The sequence below is a fragment of the Gopherus flavomarginatus genome, chromosome 1, assembly GCF_025201925.1.
Source record: "Gopherus flavomarginatus isolate rGopFla2 chromosome 1, rGopFla2.mat.asm, whole genome shotgun sequence".
In the NCBI taxonomy this organism is placed as follows: domain Eukaryota; kingdom Metazoa; phylum Chordata; order Testudines; family Testudinidae; genus Gopherus; species Gopherus flavomarginatus.
This window is the reverse complement of record NC_066617.1, coordinates 368257360-368278946: the sequence shown is the minus strand read 5'-3', so window position 1 is coordinate 368278946 and position 21587 is coordinate 368257360. Positions and strand designations below refer to the sequence as shown.

General features: G+C 44.8%; 1 protein-coding gene across 1 annotated transcript; it reads left to right on the top strand.

Moving 5' to 3' along the window:
- Positions 1 to 5415: 5415 nt before the first annotated feature.
- LOC127033031 (olfactory receptor 51G2-like) lies at positions 5416 to 6324 on the top strand. Its single transcript, XM_050920849.1, has one exon. It carries the CDS (start codon positions 5416 to 5418, stop codon positions 6322 to 6324), a length of 909 nt encoding a protein of 302 aa, XP_050776806.1.
- The last annotated feature ends 15263 nt before the right edge of the window (positions 6325 to 21587 follow it).

Here is a 21587-nt window from a genome sequence, read left to right as displayed (position 1 = left end):
ACAGGGTGACCGGCATCTCTGTCCCCTCTCTGGTCTCCTAGTACCAGATGTCAGGCCTCGGACCCTGCCCTCTCATAGGGTGGAATCTCACAATTTCCCCACCCTTGACTGGGCCCTGAGCTACCACATATTGTGGATCATCTGTTCTTACCCAGCAGATCTGGCTAGGTTTGGTACCCATGATTGACATGTGTGCATGAAAGTACAGATGTGTAAATCTTATGGCAGAATATTTCATTACAATACAAATATCCCAAACCAACCTTTTGTGAAATGAATGAATGCCAAAACACAACAGTGACTCTTTGATCAGTGAACAGTTGTGTGATACTTTCTCCTGGTAAAAGACCATTAGCTGTTTCTAACACTTACATTTAGAGTCATGAAGATAATTTCCTTTGTATTATCTGTGAAAGACTTTTGTAAAAGTCCTGAGAGAACAGAACTGCTGAGTAGAGCTGAGGTTCAGGAAGAGGGAGTATTATACTGTCTTTGATGCAATTTACACCCATCACCTTTACAAGAACATGGCTGAAGTAACTTGCACATTCAACTGGATATTAGTGCTAACCCAGTTTTTCCACTATTCACCCAGGAGCGGCGCCAGGGTTTTTGACGCCCTTGGCGGGGGTCCTTCCGTGCTCCCGGTCAGTGGCAATTCTGCCGCAGGGTGTGAGGGGTCCTTCCGCGCTCTCGGTCTTCGGGGCACTTGTCATAAACAGATAGCTAAGGGTTAATGTCTCTTTCACCTGGAAAGGAGTAACCTGAAACACCTGACCAGAGGACCAATCAGGAAACAAGACTTTTTCAAATCTGGGTGGAGGGAAGTTTGTGTGTAAGTTCTTTGTTCTTTGTCTTGTGCCTGTACCCTCTCGGCTATGAGAGGGATTTTTCTGTCTCCTGCTTTTCTAATCTTCTGTTTCCCAGATGTAAATACAAAGAGATAATACAGTGGTTTATATGTTTTTTTTTTTGTATTTACATGTGTGTAGTTGCTGGAGTGTTTTGAATTGTATTCTTTTTGAATAAGGCTGTTCATTCATATTTCTTTTAAGCAATTGACCCTGTATTTGTCACCTTAATACAGAGAGACCATTTTTATGTACTTTTTCTTTCTTTTTATATAAAGCTTTCTTTTTAAGACCTGTTGGAGTTTTTCTTTAGTGGGAATTCCAGGGAATTGAGTCTACAGCTCACCAGGGAATTGGTGGGAGGAAGAAGTCAGGGGGAAAATCTCTGTGTGTTCGATTTACTAGCCTGACTTTGCATTCCCTCTGGGTGAAGGAGTGGGGTGGGGGAGAGATTGGCTCTCTCGGTACTTGTGTTTCCAGGACTGGAAATAGGGAGGGTGGAGTCTCTCTGTTTAGATTCACAGAGCTTGCTTCTGTATATCTCTCCAGGAACCCAGGGAGGGAACACCTGGGAAGGAGGAGGGGGAAGGGAAAAGGTTTATTCCCCTTTGTTGTGAGACTCAGGGAATTTGGGTCTTGGGGTCCCCAGGGAAGGTTTTTGGGGGGACCAGAATGCCCCAAAACACTCTAATTTTTTGGGTGGTGGCAGCTTTACCAGGTCCAAGCTGGTAACTAAGCTTGGAGGTTTTCATGCTAACACCCATATTTTGGACACTAAGGTCTAAATCTGGGAAATATGTTATGACAGCACTTCAGCGGCGGGTCCCAGAGTGAGTGAAGGACCCGCCGCAGAATTGCTGCTGAAAACCTGGAGCATGGCAGGACCCACCGCCACCGAATTGCCGCCGAGGGTGGCAAAATGCTGCCCCACCCAAATCCTGGTGCCCTAGGCGACCGCCTAGATGGCCTAAATGGAAGTGCCGGCCCTGTATTCACCCATTTGTGACACCAATCCCTCCCTCCACCAGCTGAAGTAACTGTCTGTGACAATGACCAGGCAAAGCACATTGGCTTCTCTTGGAATTTTTCAAGATCAGAGTGTATTATTGGAAGCATATGGTAAGGGAAAGTTAATTGAGCCCGGTTCTGATCGAATTTACACATGTAGACCTGGAGTGGTGCCACTGAAATCAATATAATTGAACAAAGAATCAGGCCCTAACTATTTATCCTATGCGCTGCAAAGAGGCAGTGGCATAATCTGGATTCTCAGGAATGAAGAAAAAATTATATCTATAGAATCATAGGACTGGAAGGGACCATGAGACGTCATCTAGTCCAGTCCCCTGCACTTGTAGCAGGACTAAGTATTATCTAGACCATTCCTGACAGGTGTTTGTCTTACCTGCTCTTAAAAGTCTCCAATGATGGAGAATCCACAGCCCCTCTAGGCAGTTTATTCCAGTGCTTAACCACTTTGACAGTTAGGATATTTTTCCTAATGTCCAACTTAGACCTCCCTTGCTGCAATTTAAACCCATGCTTCTTGTTTTATCATCAGAGATTAAGAAAAACAATTTTTCTTCCTCCTCCTTGTAACAACCTTTTACACACTTGAAAAATTTTATCATGTCCCTTCTCAACCTTCTCTTCTCCAGATTAAACAAACCCAATCTTCCTTCATAGATCATGTTTTCTAGACCTCTGATAATTTTTGATACTCTTCTCTGGAATTTCTCCAATTTGTACACATCTTTCCTGAAATGTGTCAACCAGAATTGAACACAATACTCCAGTTGAGGACCAATCAGTGCAGAGTAGAGCGGAAGAATTACTTCCCATGTCTTGCTTACAATACTCCTGCTAATACATCTCAGAATGATGTTTGCTTTTTTTGCAACATCATTACACTGTTAACTCATATACAGTTTGTGACCCACTATGGCCCCGAGATCCTTTCCACAGTACTCCTTCCTAGGCAGTCATTTCCCATTTGTATGCGTTCAATTGATTGTTCCTTCCTAAGTGGAGTACTTTGCATTTGTCCTTATTGCATTTCATCCTCTTTACTTTAGACCATTTCTCCAGTTTGTCCAGATCATTTGGAATTTTAAACCTATCCTCCAAAGCACTTGCAAACCCTCCCAGCCTTGTATCACCTGCACACTTTATAAGTCTTCTCTCTATGTCATTATCTAAATCACTGATGAAGATATTGAACAGAACTGGACGCAGAACCAATCCTTGTGGGACCCCACTTGTTATGCCCTTCCTGCATGACTGTGAACCACTGATAACTACTCTCTGGGAATGATTTTCCAACCATTTATGCACCCACCTTATAGTAGCTCCATCGAGGTTGTATTTCACTAGTTTCTTTATGAAAAGATCATATGAGACAGTATCAAAAGATTGACTAAAGTAAAGATATACCACATCCACCACTTTCCCAAAGCACAAGGCTTTTTACCCGTCAAAGAAAGCTATCAGGTTGGTTTAACATGATTTGTTCTTGACAAATCCATGCTGACTGTTACGTATCACCTTATTATCTCCTATTATGTGCTCCATTATCTTTCCGGGTACAAAAGTTAAGCTGACTGGTCTGTAATTTCCTGGGTTGTCCTTATTTCCCTTTTTATAGATTGCCCTTTCCCAGTCTTCGGGATTGTCTCTCATCTTCCATGACTTTCCAAAAATAATTGCTGATGGCTCAGATATCTCCTCAGTCAGCTCCTAGAGTATTTTAGGATGCATTTCATCAGGCCCTGGTGATCTGAAGACATCTAACTTGTCTAAGAAGTTTTTGACTTGTTCTTTCCCTATTTTAGACTCTAATCCTACCTTATTTTCACTGGCATTCACTATGTTAGACAGCCAATCACCACCAACTTTCTTGCTAAAATCCGAAATAAAGAAATCACTAAGCACCTCTGCCATTTCCACATTTTCTGTTATTGTCTTTCCTCCTTCATTGAGTAATGGACCTACTCTGTCCTTGGTCTTCCTCTTGCTTCTAATGTATTTGCAGAATGTTTCTTGTTTCCTTTTATGTTCCTAGCTAGTTTGATCTGATTTTGTGCCTTGACTTTTCTACATGTTTATATTCATCCTTTGTAATTTGACCAAGTGTCAACTTTTTGTAGACACTTTTTTTTGAGTTTTAGATCATTGAAGAACTTCTGGTTAAGCCAGGGTGGTCTCTTGCCATATTTCCTATCTTTCCTATGCAGTGGGATAGTTTGCTCTTTTGCCCTTAATAATATCTCTGAAAAATTGCCAACTGTCTTTCATTGTTTTTCCCCTTAGACTTGCTTCACATGGGAACTTAGCTAGGAACTCCCTGACTTTGCTGAAGTCTGCCTTGTAATCTGTTGTCTTATTGTTCTTTTCTCCCTCCTACCATCTCTTATATTTATGAACTCTACCATTTCATGATCACTTTCACCCAAAGCTGCCTTCCACTTTCAAATACTCAACTAGTTCTTCCCTAATTGTCAAAATCAAATCTAGAACAGCCTCCCCTCTAGCAGCTTTCTCCATCTTCTGCAATAAAAAATAATGTCTATAATACACTCCAAAAACTTGTTGGGTAATATGTGCCCTGCTGTGTTATTTTTTCAATAGATGTCTGGGTAATTGAAGTCCCTAATCACCACCAAGTCCTGTGCTTGGGATGATTTAATTAGTTGTTTAGAAAAAGCTTTATCCACTTCTTCTTCTTGGTTAGGTGGTCTGTAGTAGACCCCCACCATGATATCACCCTTGTTTTTTCACCCCTTTTATCCTTAGCAAAGACTTTCAATAAGTCTCTTTCTTTCTTTCTTTTTATATATCTATGTGTCTGTCTGTCTGTCTGTCTATAATGAGGCAAGAAAATACATTTATAAACAGCTTCAATGTAGGACAGATAAATACAATGACGGTTTTCACCATATACTTGCCATGTGTTTATACCTGTCATGATACAATGGGCCACACTCAGAAGTGGAGGGTGAAAAAGGATGTCTGTAGAAGGTCATGATTATAAAATCACACATCGCTCAAGTAGGCTGAGGAACTTCCAGCCACAAGAGATCAAAGGGACCAAGAGGTTAGCAGGACTGAAAGAAGGAATTGAAATTTATATAAATAACCAGAAAAATCAACTACGATAGTGGGGATTTAAAAAAAATGTCTTGGAAGGGCTATAAATGTTCCTGATTTGCATTGCAAAATATATCTAACTAGTGGATGTCAGGGGGAATGTTGCCTGGGAGCAGGTTATCTCTTAGCTGTCTATTGTAAGGCTTCTTCCACTTTTCTCTGAAGCATTTGGAATTGGCCACTGGATATTGGGCTAGATGGACTGCAGGTCTGATCCACTCTGGCAGTGCCTATCCTCCTATCTGTGGTGTAAATCTAAGACTATGCTTTTGCTCATCTCTCTTGGCCTCCTAGGAGTCTGTAGACTTGCACTGAGAGCAGAATGATGTCTTGTTAAGTATCATCTAGTTGTCTAATCTCCCATTCCTTTTTCATTCAGGAAGAAAAGCTCAAAACTTATCAGACCTTCCCAGGATTTATGTCAGCTGTCAATGACACTAAATTCAACTGTGCAGTGTTCCTTCTTACTGGGATACCTGGGCAGGAAGACATCCATCTCTGGATCTCTACCATCTTCTGCTTAACCTACGCTATTTCTATAGTAGGAAATTCACTCATTCTGTTGCTTATAAAAACAGATCTAAGCCTTCATGAGACAATGTACATTTTCCTTTCCATGTTGGCCATCACAGACCTTGGCTTATTGATAGCCAGCATGCCAACAATACTGGGTGTATTTTTGTTTAGCTCAAGGGAGATCAGCCTCAATGCCAGTGTTGCCCAGCTGTTCTTCATCCACTCGTTTATATTCATTGAATCCGCTGTGCTCTTGTTAATGGCCTTTGACCGCTTCATCGCAATCAGTAACCCACTGAAATATACGTCCATCTTAACACTGCTGAGAATAGCCATGATTGGACTGGTGTTTGTGCTAAGAGGGGTGGCCATAATATTCCCACTCCCCCTTCTGCTGAAAAGGTTCCAGTTCTATCTAGCCAATATCCTCTCCCATTCCTTCTGCTTACACATGGAGGTCATGACAATGGCATGTGCGGACATCACAGTCAACAACACCTATGGCTTGTTTATTACAGTCCTAATGGTGGGGTTGCACTTGCTGCTCATCTTCCTCTCTTATGTGATGATCCTCAAAACAGTGCTGAGCATCTCCTCCCATGTAGAATTCCTCAGGGCCCTAAACACTTGTGTCTCCCACCTCTGCGCTGTCCTGCTCTTTTACATGCCAGAGTTCACCCTGACTTTGATGCACAGATTCAGGAAGAGCTCTTTTCCCTTGCTTCAGATTGTCCTGGGCTACATATATCTTCTGGTTCCTCTTCTGATGAACCCAATCATGTACAGTGTGAAAAGCAAACACCTTCATTAGAGAATAATCAGGGTGTTCGTAAAGTGAAGGGTCAGTTTAGCACCTGACCCCAGTGCTGGTGACATAGGATACAAGAAACACAGGACCCGGCGACTTATTCCATCCTGGACCCTTATATCTGTGATGACATGAGCTACTGACCAACACTCTGTACAGACATGTTCAGATGGGGTCTAAGGCCTGAAGTAAAGATATAGGAGCTGTCTCCACCCACTGGTGAGGTAGGACAGTGCATTGGGGGGAAGGAGATCAAGGCAGGAAACAGCATTTACAGAGTGACTGTGTTTGTGGAGAGCCAGAGGACCGGTGGGATGTTGGCCCATAAAGAGCCATATCGGTGGCTGCTCCGACCTCAGACTCCTTGACAATAGTCTCAACAAAGAGAAGGGACATGGATGTTGTTTCCCATTACACCTGGCCTGTCACTGTCCTGTCTCTGGTTAAACATCCACAGGCCATAAAAAAATGCTGCAGAGCTGTTCTGCAGTCAGAGTCCTGGCCCTTCCTGAGCACTCTGGGTGCTGTGTGATCCATGGAGACGGCATGAGCTGTGGACAGGGGCTATTCAAGGGGCATGGACCCCCACCTTCCTCCTATTCCCTCAGCCTGGAGCTTCTGCCTGAGTCCTGTCAGAGACATCATTGTGCAGTAGCCACAAGAGAAGCCATACAGGCAACACCCTAACCACCACCTTTGGTGGCTCTGCACACAGCACAACTGCTGAGCCCACTCCACACGGAAGCAGAGCAGAGCTGGCTGTGTGTGAGGGTCTGACGCACAGGAGTCCTGGGAAGAGACTCAGGCCCATATTGCCCTCCCCTCCATTTCTGCTGCCCCAGCAATGCCAACGGGTAGAAAAGGGCCTCAGCTCCCCAGCAGAGTCACAGAGATCTCCTGTCCTAGTCCAGACCATTCAGTGTAGGTTGGCCACCTTCTCAAAAGGAACAAGCAAGACACATTCAGGAGCCCCACCCCCTGCATGGCCTGACCCCTGGCCCTCTCCTTCCCCCTGAACTCCCACCTCCTGCTCCTTCTCTTCCCCAAAGCCCCACCCAGTGACCAGGCCGGATGTCAGAGCCAGGCTGTGGTAAAAGAAGCCCAGGGAGCAAGTGTCACTTTGGGGAACCCCAGAACTTCCACCTGCCCCGTTCAGGGTATGTGGCCTTGGGGAAAAGAGGAGCAGGGTGGGGCCTCATCATGAGTGGCGGCTAAGGACCTCAACCCCCCAACAGGGAAAAGGGTGGCTCTGTCCATGAGCAGTGTGGATTGGCACCACAGGGAATTCGGGACAAATGCTGTTCGGGAGTCTTTCAGCCCACACTGGGACTTCAAGTCTGTATTTTGGGACTCTCCTGCCCAATTCAGGATGGGTGGGCCGCCCTAATTGAGTGGCCATTGGAGGAGATGTGTTGGGGAGTATCCCCTTTTTGTTGTTGGAGTGATTGGGGGTGTCAGTGAACCCCTGATTCAGGGTGTGGCCCTTTAATATTCCTGTGCCTTTTGGAGCTGACAGAAGCTTCACTCCATGCGAAACAGGAGGAGCCCTAGAAGGGCAGGCAGGCTGCATCCTCTCGAGAAACATGGGCGACACCAGCAGGGGATGGACAGCTGCCCTCACTCAGCCCTGGGAAAGGGACTGAGATATCATGGGTGCCAGGTGGGGAGAAGCCAGTGAGGCTGCACAAGCCTGGAACAAGACAGACCCCAGTAAGCAGGAGTGTGGGGGTCTCCTGAGTAAAGGAGGAGGATGGGGTAGGAGGGTAGGAGAGTCTGTGTTTTGGAGATGACTGAATGAATGTGACCCCGCAAAGGGGGCTCTTGTTTCAGGTATCCCAGGCTGAGAGTGTCATTGCAAGGACCTTAGAGGGAAGGGCAGGGTGCCTGCAATGCTACCTCAGGCCACAAGGTGGCACTCTGGGGCAGCACTTGTCCACAAGGTCTTGGCTACACTGAGCTGTGCTCTTGCAAGCCATTACCATCTGGTGCAGATCAGCCCAGCCCCCAGGCTGCTCTAAACTTTGCTGAGTCAGCAGGAGAACAGGCCAGTGAATCTAACCTCTGTAACCGGCAGGGCCATCCTTAGGATTTATGGGTCCTTCTGCAGTATTATTAAACTGGTGCCCTATGCCCAACGGCAGCCTGCCATCGCAGCCTGTGGAGGGGAAAGGCATGAGGCAGCAAGGATACCGAGCCACTCGGCCCGCCTCACAGTGGCAGAGAGCCACAGTTCCCCACACAGACCCCCGTACACTCTGCCTCACACAGAATGCGCAGCACCGGCGCATTCGGTGCTGTAAATACGGCCCCTGCCTTAGGAAACTGCAGCATGCGCTGGGTGTGTGGGAGCCGACCCACTGTTACCTGTTGCCATGGATGGTGGGTGAAGCTGCCCCTTGGGGTGGTTAGCCCCCCAGCTAACCTTTTCTGCCTGTAACCCCGCCCATACCCCATGCCTGCTCCGCCCCAAACCCCACCCAACTCTGTCCAGGCTCCACTCCTCCCCACTGTCTCCCTCCTCTCCTCTCTTCCCTCTCACTGCCTGTTGACCCCATTCCAGCCAAATCCCTGAATGAAGCAAATGACACTAGAAAGATATTGCCTAAGAGGTTTGTTTGTTTTTTAAAGAAAATGGATATGTTTTCCACTGTATGCCAGAAGGTGAAAACTGGACATGCAGAAGGTACCTAATTAAAAGCACTAAATTTACGCATAAAAAATGTCAGGCACAGGTATGTTGATGTACCCTGAAGTTTGTCAGAGATTTATTTACAAAAACTTTGTGGTAAGAGCAAATCAGCTGTCCTGCTGAATATATTAAATATTATGGAATACATGATGCAGCTCTTCTCTGTTTTACATTTTCTTAATCAGTATTTCTGAGCTGATTTTATATTTTAAATGAAAACAACAAGGAGTCCGTTGGCACCATAAGGTCTAACAGAATTATTTGGGCCTAAGTTTTCATGAGTGAAAAACCTCACTTCTTCAGAACTCAGGTACTCTTAAGCCTTCATAAAGTAATCATTACAGATTGCTACATATTTAACTCACTGAAATGAAGACATTATTTTAAATTAATCAATCACAGAGGTTTAGTGTTTCATAATAATGTTCATTGCTTTTTGAAAAAGGGAACACTAATTTAATGTGTGTGATCTCCATGACAACAGACATGTTTATGAAATTTCACCTACTTTAAAAAAATATGTTTCCACAGATTTTAGGCATAATGAAGCATTTCATATCTTACTAAGGTACTGATTCTGCTGGAGGGTTCTTTTAAAACTAGCTCATTAAATAGTCAGAAGTAAAGAAAGGGAAACTTTTGTCCTGCTATCTGGAAGGAAAGGGGTGATGTCCCTTTAAGGGCTAGCGTCCCTTCAACATGGGGGTGGAGGGAGAAAGAAGTGGACAGAGAAGACAGGAAGACTTTGGAAGCAAGTTTTTTGTACGATAGTAATTAAAATGAAAATGTGTATTTTAGATAAGGGTGGTGGCTTTTCTTGAGTTGTTCCTTGTCTTCCTGCTTGTTTTGCAGCAGCCTGCTATTAAACTAAGATGAGCCATTTTAACCCAATATATCCAGCAAGTAATCATCCCAATAGTTAACCAAATGTAGCTCTACAGCAAACATCGCAAGAACTGGGTTTAACAGACACATTCTTTATGGCAGCTCAGCCCCATGTCTGTCCCAATGCCATTTCTGGGTTGTATGGATTTTATCAATACTGGACAGAAACAGTCAGAGAGCAAGAGACTGTTTTCATGTGACAGGTTTCAGAGTGGCAGCCGTGTTAGTCTGTATTAGCAAAAACAACAAGGAGTTGTTAGTTAAATAAATTTGTTAGCCTCTAAAGTGCCACAAGGACTCCTCGTTATTTTCACATGGGTAATGAAGTTCCACATGCATCTGACTTTGAACTGTACTTCCTGCAATCCTTATTTGTGACTGAATAACAGGTGTTGTGGTATTGTGTTGTGTTGTGGTTACTATGTACTAGTGTACTATGTACGCTTGTACATTAGTAATGGCCACTGGGGATCTTCAGACTATGTCTACCTCCATTTAAAATTTATTAGGGCCCTCCAATTGAAAAGAGGTTCAAAAGCGCTGTATTAGAGAGTGAGAGCCCATGGAATGAATATTTTGTATCCTGACCCCAATGCCTGTTACCACTCCGGGTACAGGCTACAGACTGACAGAACACAACCTGAGGAGAACCAGTCAGTTATTAACCCAGGGACAGAGGAGCTACTAGACTTTTGTTTGCTGACAGGTAATTGACTGAGAGCTGAGATGCTGTGATCTTTTCAGGTTCTGAAGAAATCCAGATGACGGATGTTGCATTTGAAGTCCCACCCTAACCTGAGAAATCATCTCTGAAAGAAGATCCGAGGGGAAAGAATGGGTTGACGTGTGTGCTAAAGTACAGATGTGTAAATGTTATGACTTTTGCTTTAGAAAATATTTGAGAAGTATTCCACATACTCAAACGAGGATGCACCTGAAGAAGTCGTTTTTTTTACCCACAAAAGCTTATGCCCAAATAAATCTCTTAGTCTTTAAGGTGCCACCGGACTCCTCGTTGTTTTTGTGGATACAGACTAACATGGCTACCCCTTGATACTATTCCACATATTGTTTGCAATGGGGTTGGGCAATTAATTCTTTGTTTAGTGAACAGTAGTATAATCATGTCTCCGAGAAACTGACCAGAAGCTCTTTCTAAAACTTACAGTGAGAACGTAAGATCGGCCATACCGGGTCAGGCCAAAAGTCCATCTAGCCCAGTATCCTGTCTTCCAATGATCTAACCCAATATCCTGTCTTTAATGATTGAACTCTCTGGATTCAGTCAACGCTGGTGAGGCAAAGCACTTCAGATTCTTTTGGAGAGATTCTTGGGGGCCAGAGTGTATCACTGGAAGCACTTGATAAGGGAAAGTTAATAGAGCATGGTACTGATTGAATGTTGGACTCGCTGCTCATCCTCCTATCTTATGTAATGATTCTGAAAACAGTGCTGAATATTGCCTCCAATGCGGAGTGCATCAGGGCACTGAGTACCTGTGTCTCTCACTTCTGTGCTGTCCTCCTCTTCTTCATACCAGGGACTGGCTTGTCTGTAGTACAGAGATTCGGGAATGTTCTTCTCCCTTGCTTAAGATTCTCATGGGCTACGTCTACCTGCTGATCCTGCCCATGATGAACCCAACTGTGTACAGATTGAAAAGCAAGCACCTTCATGCAAGGATAATCAGAGTACTCAAAAAGTGAAGGGTCAGTTCATCAGCTGGCTCCGCTGCTGGTCACATGAGACATGAAAAACATGGGCCATGGCGAGGGCACCTATTCCATCCTTACACCCAAGAAGACATGAACTACTAATCTAAACTCTGTAGAGAGAAGTTCAGAAAAACTTCTGAGGAGAGTTGGCAGTTTTTCAAAGGGACGCTATTAAGGACCCAAAAGCAAGCTATTCCGATGGTTAGGAAAGATAGAAAATGTGGCAAAAGACCACCTTGGCTTAACCACGAGATCTTGCGTGACCTACAAAATAAAAAGGCGTCATATAAAACATGGAAACTAGGTCAGATTACAAAGGACGAATATAGGCAAATAACACAGAAATGCAGAGGCTAGATTAGAAATGCAAAGGCACAAAATGAGCTCAAACTAGCTATGGGAATAAAGGGAAACAAGAAGACTTTTTATCAATACATTAGAAGCAAGAGGAAGACCAAGGACAGGGTAGGCCCACTGCTCAGTGAGGAGGGGGAAACAGTAACGGGAGACTTGGAAATGGCAGAGATGCTTAATGACTTCTTTGTTTCGATCTTCACTGAGAAGTCTAAAGGAATGTCTAATATAGTGAATGCTTACGGGAAGAGGGTAGGTTTAGAAGATAAAATAAAAAAAGAGCAAGTAAAAAATCACTTAGAAAAGTTAGATGCCTGCAAGTCACCAGGGCCTGATGAAATGCATCCTAGAATACTCAAGGAGTTAATAGAGGAGGTATCTGAGCCTCTAGCTATTATCTTTGGGAAATCATGGGAGACGGGGGAGATTCCAGAAGACAGGAAGTGGGCAAATATAGTGCACATCTATAAAAAGGGATATAAAAACAACCCAGGAAACTATAGACCAGTTAGTTTAACTTCTGTGCCAGGGAAGATAATGGAGCAAGTAATTAAAGAAATCATCTGCAAACACTTAGAAGGTGATAAGGTGATAGGGAATAGCCAGCATGGATTTGTAAAGAACAAATCGTGTCAAACTAATCTGATAGCATTCTTTGATAGGATAACGGGCCTTGTGGATAAGGGAGAAGCAGTGGATGTGATATACCTAGACTTTAGTAAGGCATTTGATACAGTCTCGCATGATATTCTTATAGATAAACTAGGAAAGTACAATTTAGATGGGGCTACTATAAGGTGGGTGCATAACTGGCTGGATAGCCATACTCAGAGAGTAGTTATTAATGGCTCCCAATTCTGCTGGAAAGGTATAACAAGTGGGGTTCCACAGGGGTCTGTTTTGGGACCGGCTCTGTTCAATATCTTCATCAACGATTTAGATGTTGGCATAGAGAGTACGCTTATTAAGTTTGCTGACGATACCAAACTGGGAGGGATTGCAACTGCTTTGGAGGACAGGGTCAAAATTCAAAATGATCTGGACAAATTAGAGAAATGGTCTGAGGTAAACAGGATGAAGTTCAATAAAGATAAATGCAAAGTGCTCCACTTAGGAAGGAACAATCAGTTTCACACATACAGAATGAGAAGAGACTGTCTAGGAAGGAGTATGGCAGAAAGAGATCTAGGGGTCATAGTGGACCACAAGCTTAATATGAGTCAACAGTGTGATACTGTTGCAAAGAAAGCAAATGTGACTCTGGGATGCATTAACAGTGTGTTGTAAACAAGACACGAGAAGTCATTCTTCCCCTTTACTCTGCGCTGGTTAGGCCTCAACTGGAGTATTGTGTCCAGTTCTGGGCACCGCATTTCAAGAAAGGTGTGGAGAAATTGGAGAGGGTCCAGAGAAGAGCAATAAGAATGATTAAAGGTCTTGAGAACATGACCTATGAAGGAAGGCTGAAGGAATTGGGTTTGTTTAGTTTGGAAAAGAGAAGACTGAGAGGGCACATGATAGCAGTTTTCAGGTATCTAAAAGGGTGTCATCAGGAGGAGGGAGAAAACTTGTTCACCTTAGCCTCCACTGATAGAACAAGAAGCAATGGGCTTAACCTGCAGCAAAGGAGTTTTAGGTTGGACGTTAGGAAAAAGTTCCTAACTGTCAGGGTAGTTAAACACTGGTATAGATTGCCTAGGGAAGATGTGGAATCTCCATCTCTGGAGATATTTAAGAGTAGGTTAGATAAATGTCTATTAGGGATGGTCTAGACAGTATTTGGTCCTGCCATGAGGGCAGGGGACTGCACTTGATGACCTCTCGAGGTCCCTTCCAGTCCGAGAGTCTATGAGTCTATGAGAAAGGGTCTAAGGCCTGGAGCAATGGGACAGGGCCTGGTGAGGGAGGATGGTGCACTGGGAGAAAGAGACCAAGGCAGCAGCAGAATTTACAAAGGGACTGTGTCAGTGGATAGCCAGGGGACTGGTTGCATGTTGGCCCATAAACATCTGGATCGGTGGCTGCTCTGACCTCAGAATTCCTGCCGATACTCTCAGTAAAGAGAAGGGATGTGAGTGTTGTTTACCATTACACCTGACTGTCAATGTCCCATTGTCTTTGGTTAAATATCTAGGGGCCATTGAAAAAGCTGCAGAGCTATTCTGTAGTCACAGTCCTGGCACTTCCCGAGCCCTCTGGGTGCAGCTTGATCCATGAGCACTGCATGAGCTGTGGATGGGGCTATTGAAAGGGAATGGTCACCCATCCTTCCCCTACTTCCTCAGTCAGGTGCTTGTGATTGAGTCATGTCAGACACATGATGAATGGAGGAGACACAGGAGAAGCTATTTAGGCAACTTGTCCCCATCCCCTGGCTCTGTTGATGGCTCTGAACACCACACATGTGCTGAGCCCCCTCCGCACTGAGGCAGAGCAGAGCTGTGTGTGCGAGTGAGGGTCTGACACATGGAGCCTCCGGCCCAGATTCTCTTCTCTCACCATTCATTTGTGCTGCAATGAAAATGGTTGGAAACCGTCTTCAACTCCCCCGCAGAGGCACGTCTCGCTCCAGTCCCAGCCCAGCCCGTTCAGTGTCGAGTGACCATCTTTTCAAAAGGCAAAAGTGGGATACATGCAGGAGCACCATCCCCACTGCCTCTCTACTTCCCGCTTAACACTTCAACCCCTACTCTTCCTCTTCCCACCAGGACCCCTCCCTCAGCCCCATCTCTTCACTCAACACTCAACTCCCTGTTCCTCCTCACTGGTGAAGGCTTCACACCCTATTCAGACCAGAAGTCAGAGCTGGGCCATGATGAGAGTTGCCCAGGGATCCAGAGCCACTCTGAGGAGCCTCAAACCCTCCACCTGTCCTGGGCAATTCACTGGGAGACCCAAGGGGACCCCTCAGCCTCTGTCCCCGCCCCCCAGAACTTAAAATCCAGGAAAAGTGGAGTGTCCAGGGCTGCCCAGAGTTTCCTGAGCTCTCTGAGCAGCTCTTATCACAATCTAGCTCTGACATGGCTGGGGCTGGAGCATCAGGGAAAGGGGAGCAACAAGGGGCAATGCCTTCTGGGAAGAGATGAGGTCGTGGGTGTGGCAAGCCTGAACCAACTCTGACTCCAGCAATCAGTGTGTGTGTGTGTGTGTGTGTGTGTGGCGGGGGGAAGGGAGGCCTGAGTAAAGGAGGAGGATGGGGCTCTAGGGTAGGAGAATCTGTGTGTTCCTGGGTAACACCCCTCTGGTAGATAAGGCCACACAGCTATTTGTTGATAAACTTTCAGGGACACTTACCTCTCACAATGGGCCATATAATCAATACACTTCCCTAAGCATGATCAATGGCTGCTCTTATCTGTCATCAAAGAATGTAAGGACACATGATACGCTCATGGGACCCTGGACTCCAACTTGGGAGAATAATTTTCCAGGCACGTGCACTGTGGACTTTGTTTGGGACTGTAAAATTTCATGCAAGGTGGGGAAGGTATGGAAGGACCCCTGAGACATCTCCATCTTGTGGTTATTTCCTTGGACTGGGTATCTAAATAGGAAGCTCTGAACAGGGACTGATGACCCCCAACCTGCTTGTGTAATTTTCAGAGACACTTGAGCAAGCTAGCAATTTATTTTATCATTGCTATAATCCTGATCTACGAACACTGAAAAATCACTTGTATGTATCTCATTTATTAACCATTTATATCTCTTCTTCCTTTCTTTTATTATTTAACCTTAAGTGTTTAGTTACTAATGGATTGGCAACAGTGTGATTATTGGTAAGATCTGAGTCATATATTGGCCTTTCTAAGTGGCTGATCTCTTGAGAAGGACTCTAAATGTGGTGAAATTGGTTTTCACTTGCTGCTCATCTGGGTGTCCGTTGTTTGAGTGGTGAGCCAAGGGCTGGGATGCCTAAGGAGACTGTATTTTTGGCTTCTAGTTAACCTGTGCGGTGAAACAGAAGTTTACATTTGTTACTGGTTTGGTATAATGTAATGATAGAATAAACACCAGTCTGAGATGAGTCTGACCTATTTCTCAGTGCTTTGTCCTGAATTTGGCATCCTCTTCTTTGTCACACGGAGACACAGTGTCACATGGAAACCATAGATAGGTGCTTTACAGACTATTGCTCACTGCTTCCAGGAGGTATCCCCATTTTACAGATGGGAAAACTGAGACAGAAGAAGGGGAAGTGTCTTGAGCCAGGAAGGTCGCCCATGAGTCCCTAGCCGGCAGTCCACTGGTTAGTGCCTCTCAGACCTGGCTCTTATGGTCCATGCAGCAGCACAGAGGTGTGATGTTCTCTCTCCCTTTATTTCTCTAGTGAGGGAATGTCTCCTGATTTGCATGGGCTGCACCACTTACACCAGCTGAGGATTTGGCTCAAGTCAATGAGCTAGAGACAAAGCATCGCAGAGTCCAGTGACCTGGCAGCAAAGAGTCCCAGCTCTGCCACGGATTCGCTGGGTGACCTTGTCACTGGGTGACCAGAGTCACTTCCTCACTCTGAACCACAACCTCTCCATGCATGAAATGAAGATTATAATTTTAGTATTCCTAGTGTGCTGCTACCAAGAGGCCCTAAACAAAGCTGTAGAATCACACACTGCATTGATGTGATACCCTGCAACACATCCTTGGGCTCTATGCATTGTGTATAGAGAAGTGCGCTGCTTTGCATTACATATAGAGAAATGTGCAGCCCGAGAAGTGTGCTGCTTGCTTGGAGCTAGAATACAGGATGTGACAGAGTGTCTGCCAAGACTGATCAAAACATCAGATCGCTACCTCTTCCTCCTTCTCCACGTGGGCACCAATGGCCCTGCCAGGAATTACCGAGCAGATCCCTGAAGACTACATGGCTCTGGGAAGAAGGATAAAAGAGTTTGAGGCACAAGCTGTGTTCTCATCCATTCTCCCTGTTGAGAGAAATGGCCCAGGTAGGGACCGTTGAATTCTGCAGGTGAATGTGTGGTTACACATGTGATGTCAGAAAGAAGGCTTTTGTATTCTTCAAGCATGGGATGTTGTTCTGGGAAGAGAAGCAGACAGGCTGGCTAACCTAGTGAGGAGGGCTTTAAACTAGGTTCACCAGGGGATGTGACTCAAAAAGGAGACGTGTCTCTCCCTCTCTGTCACTTCTAAGTCCCTGACCATTACAAACTAGCAGCCTGCAGCTGTGGTAACCAATGATCTAGCTTACTTGCTTCCTGATATATCTTTTCTTAAAAGTTTCTTATTTGCTTAGGGTTGGATTATTTGTTTTATTAATAAGTTTACAGATTAATATTAGAGTACATTTCCCCTGTAACACAAGGGACCTGCAGGCCACATCCTGTATGTTGAGCTAAAGCAGGTAGCAGAGATGAAAAGGTTTGGGGAAAAGTGCAGCCAGAACCTCCTGTGGAAGTTGTGGAAGTGTAGGAAGAGGGGCTGCAACCTTGCACATTCTCCGTAGGCATGCGCCAGGGTCTGCCTCATGCCACAAAATGGGCAGGCATCTGGAATGGGGGTGAACTGGGCCATGTACCTGCCTGTGCTCACTGCTCCATGAAGGACCCACCAACCAATATTCCCAGTGTGCTGTGGGACCAGGGTGCAGTACTCGCTGGCCCTCCGGGGTTCGTCACCCTGGAAGGCGGTACTAGGTCCTGCCACTTGGTATCAGGACATCTGAGGAAGTGAAATGCTTGGAGCATGAGTATGTAAAGTTGTTCCCTTGGTGGAATTCAAAAGTGAAGCAGCTGCAGGGTGCTGAGCTGGCTCGGGTTATGAAAGTGAGGGAACCAGGGGGACTCATGGGCAGGAGCCAATTCAAGAATTCCAGAGGCATTGGGGTGAGGGGTGGGTGGGGAGAACCCTATTTTAGGACCCATTCAAGGAAAACCCGAGCAATAGGCAATAAGTTGGCCCCAGCTCCTGGAGTATCTGCAGGGGGTGTCAAGGTGAAAAGCCCCAGGCAAGCTCTGAGATGAGAGACGTCATTATGCCCACTAAATGGTGGGTGAGAACTGGGCCAGTCAAATGCTGGAGGAGTGGGCCTGGGCAAGATGGAAACAAAATACATACATGCCGTCCAATCAGGAGTAGCACAACCGATCGACCTCCATCTGGACATAGGTAAAGGCGGAATACTCATCCAAGTGCTGGTCATGCAAGGAGTGATGAGCTCTCTGAGGATGCCAGCAGCAGCCTGGCTGCTTTCAATCCCTGTGCAATTCTGACCTTCAAAGATGGTATTAAAATCAGGTAATAGTGAGGATCCAAATTGCCGAGGACGGCAGACACCTGTTGATAGAAACACATCCACTCTGAGTCTGCACTGAGGGGTAGATATTGAACAGAGTCAATGTCCCCCACTCCATACAGGCCTGGAGGTGCAGCAGACGACCTGGCATGACCTCAGCAATTCCCAGCATATCAGGCTGTAGGTTGAGGGAGAACACGGGTGTCACTCAAGCAGAATTAGTGCTGAGGTGTCTATAATATACCTGGTCTCCTCAATCCAGCTGCCAACTAGTCTCAGAGGCTGTATCGATGTGTGTTTTCTGCAGGCAAATCATAGAGTACCCTACATCACAAAGAAGGAGAGCACCACAACTTCGGTGACAAGGCTTTCAGATCAGTCATTGATTGTTGCAAAGGGCTGGATGGGGATTTCCTGCTCACGAGGATCCTCCTCAGCCTTCAGAATGAAGCCAACTATCTTTTCAACATTAAACAACAGAGGCTCTAGGGTGGGTATCCACATTTGCCCGAGAGTGAAGCTAACAGGTAATGATCAAAGTGATCTCTCTCTTGCCATCCATCACTATCCTCTGACAAACGGAGGCTAGGGACAACATTCCTTACCCATCCTGGCTAATAGCTATTAATGGATTTAACTTCCATGATTTAATCTAGTTTTCTTTTAAACTCTGTTATAGTCCTAACCTTCACAGCTTCCTCAGGCAAGATTTACTGTGAATTGAGTAAAGAAGAACTTTCTTTTATTTGTTTTAAACTTACTGCCCGTTAATTTCATTGGTGGCCCCTAGTTCTTATATTATGGGAACAAATAAATAACTTTTCCTTATTCGTTTCCTTCACACCACTCATGATTTTATATACCTCTATCATATCCCCGCCTTAGTCTCCTCGTTTCCAAGCTGAAGAGTCCTAGCCTCTTTAATCTTTCCTCATATGGGACCTGTTCCAAATCTCTAATCATTTTAGTTGCCCTTCTCTGAACTTTTACTAATGCCAGTATATCTTTTTTGAGATGAGGAAACCACTTCTATACAGAGTATTCATGATGTAGGTGTACCAAGGATTTATATAAGGGCACTAAGATATTCTCCGTCTAGTTCTCTATTCCTTTTTAAATGATTCCTAACATTCTGTTTGCTTTTTTCACTGCCTCTGCACACTGTGCGGGCGTCTTCAGAGCACTGTCCATGATGACTCCAAGATCTCTTTCCTGACTCGTTGTAGCTAAGTTAGCTGCCATTATATTCTATGTATTTGGGGTTATTTTTTCCAATATGCATTACTTTACATTTAGCCACATTCAATTTAATTTGGCATTGTGTTGCCCAATCACTTAGTTTTCTGAGTTAATTTCAAAGTTTTTCACAGTCTCCTTTGGTCTTAGCCATCTTGAACAGTTTAGTATCATCTGCAAACATTGCCACCTCACTATTTACCCCTTTCTCCAGATCATTTATGAATAAATTGAATAGGATTGGTCTGAGGACTGACCCTTGGGGAACACCACTAGTTACCCCTCTCCATTCTGAGAATTTACCATTTATTCCTACCCTTTGTTCCCTGTCTTTTAACCAGTTCTCAATCCATGAAAGGATTGTCCCTCTTATCCCATGACAAGTTAATTTACATAAGAGCCTTTGTAGAGGGACCTTGTCAAAGGCTTTCTGGAAATCTAAGTACACTATGTACACTGAATTCCTCTTGTCCATAGGTTTGTTCACCCCTTCAAAGAACTCTAATAGATTAGTAAGATATGATTTCCCTTTACAGAAACCATGTTTTATTTTGCCCAACAATTTATGTTCTTATATGTGACTGACAATTTTATTTTTTAGTATAGTTTCTACTACTTTGCCCGGTACTGACGTTAGACTTACCAGTCTGTAATTGTCAGGATCACCTCTAAAGCCATCTTTAAATATTGGCTTTACTTTAGTTGTCTTCTAGTCATTGGGTACAGAAGCCGATTTAAAGGACAGGTTACAAACCATAATTAGTATTTCCAGAATTTCACATTTGAGTTCTTTCAGAACTCTTAGGTCAATGCCATCTGGTCCCAGTGGCTTGTTACTGTTACGTTTACCAATTAATTCCAAACCTCCTCTAATGACACTTCAATCTGTGACAGATTTGTCACCTATAAAGGATGGCTCAGATTTGGGAATCTCCCTAACATCCTCAGCCAGGAAGACTGAAGCAAAGAATTTATTTAGTTTCTCTGCAATGATTTGATCATCTTTAAGTGCTCTTTTAGTATCTCGATTGTCCAGGGGCCCTACTGGTTGTTTAACAGGCATCCTGCTTCTGAATTACTTAAAAAACATGTTGTTATTACCTTTTGAGTTTTTGGCTAGTTGTTCTTCAAACTCCTTGTTGGCTTTTCTTATTACTTTTTTACACTTCATTTGGCAGTGTTTATGCTCCTTTCTATTTAACTCACTAGGTTTTGACTTCCACTTTTTAAAAGATGCCTTTTTATCTCTAACTGCTTCTTCTACAAAGTTGTTAAGCCAGAGTTTCTCAACAGGGGTCCCTGCTTCTGTAGGGAAAGCCCCTGGTGGGCTGGGAGGTGAGTTTACCTGCCCCATCCGCAGGCCCAGCCAATCGCGGCTCCCGCTGGCTGTGGATCGCTGCTCCGGGCCAATGGGAGCTGCTGGAAGCGACGGCCAGTAAGTCCTTCAGCCTGCACTGCTTCCAGAAGCTGCCATTGGCCCAGAGCAGCGATCCACGGCCAGTGGGAGCCACGATTGGCCAGAGCTCTGGACGGGGCAGGTAAACACACTGGCCGAGCCCGCCAGGGGCTTTCCCTACAGAAGCAGAGACCCCTGTTTGAGAAACTCTGTGTTAAGCCACAGTGGCTCTTTTTTAGTTCTTTTTTTGTGTTTTTAGTTTAGGGGTATGTATTTAAGTTGGGCCTCTATTATGATGTCTTTGTATTGAGTCCATGGAGCTTGCAGGGATTTCACTTTAGTCACTGTACCTTTTAATTTCTGTTTAACTAACCTCCTCATTTTTGCATACTTCCCCTTTTTGAAATTAAATGTCACAGTGTTGGGCTGTTGAGGTGTTCTTCCCCCCACAGGAATGTTAAATGTTGCTATGTTATGGTCACTTTTTCTAAGCAGTCCCGTCACAGTTACCTCTTGGACCAGCTCCTGCGCTCCACTCAGGACTAAATCCAGGGTTGCCTCTCCCCTTGCGGGTTCCCGTACCAGCTGCTCCAAGAAGCAGTCATTTAAAGTATCGATAAATTTTATCTCTGCATTTTGTCCCGAGGTGACATGCATCCAGTCAATCTGAGGATAATTGAAATCCCCCACTATAACTAGGTTCTTAATTTTGATAGTCTCTCTAATTTCCCTTAGCA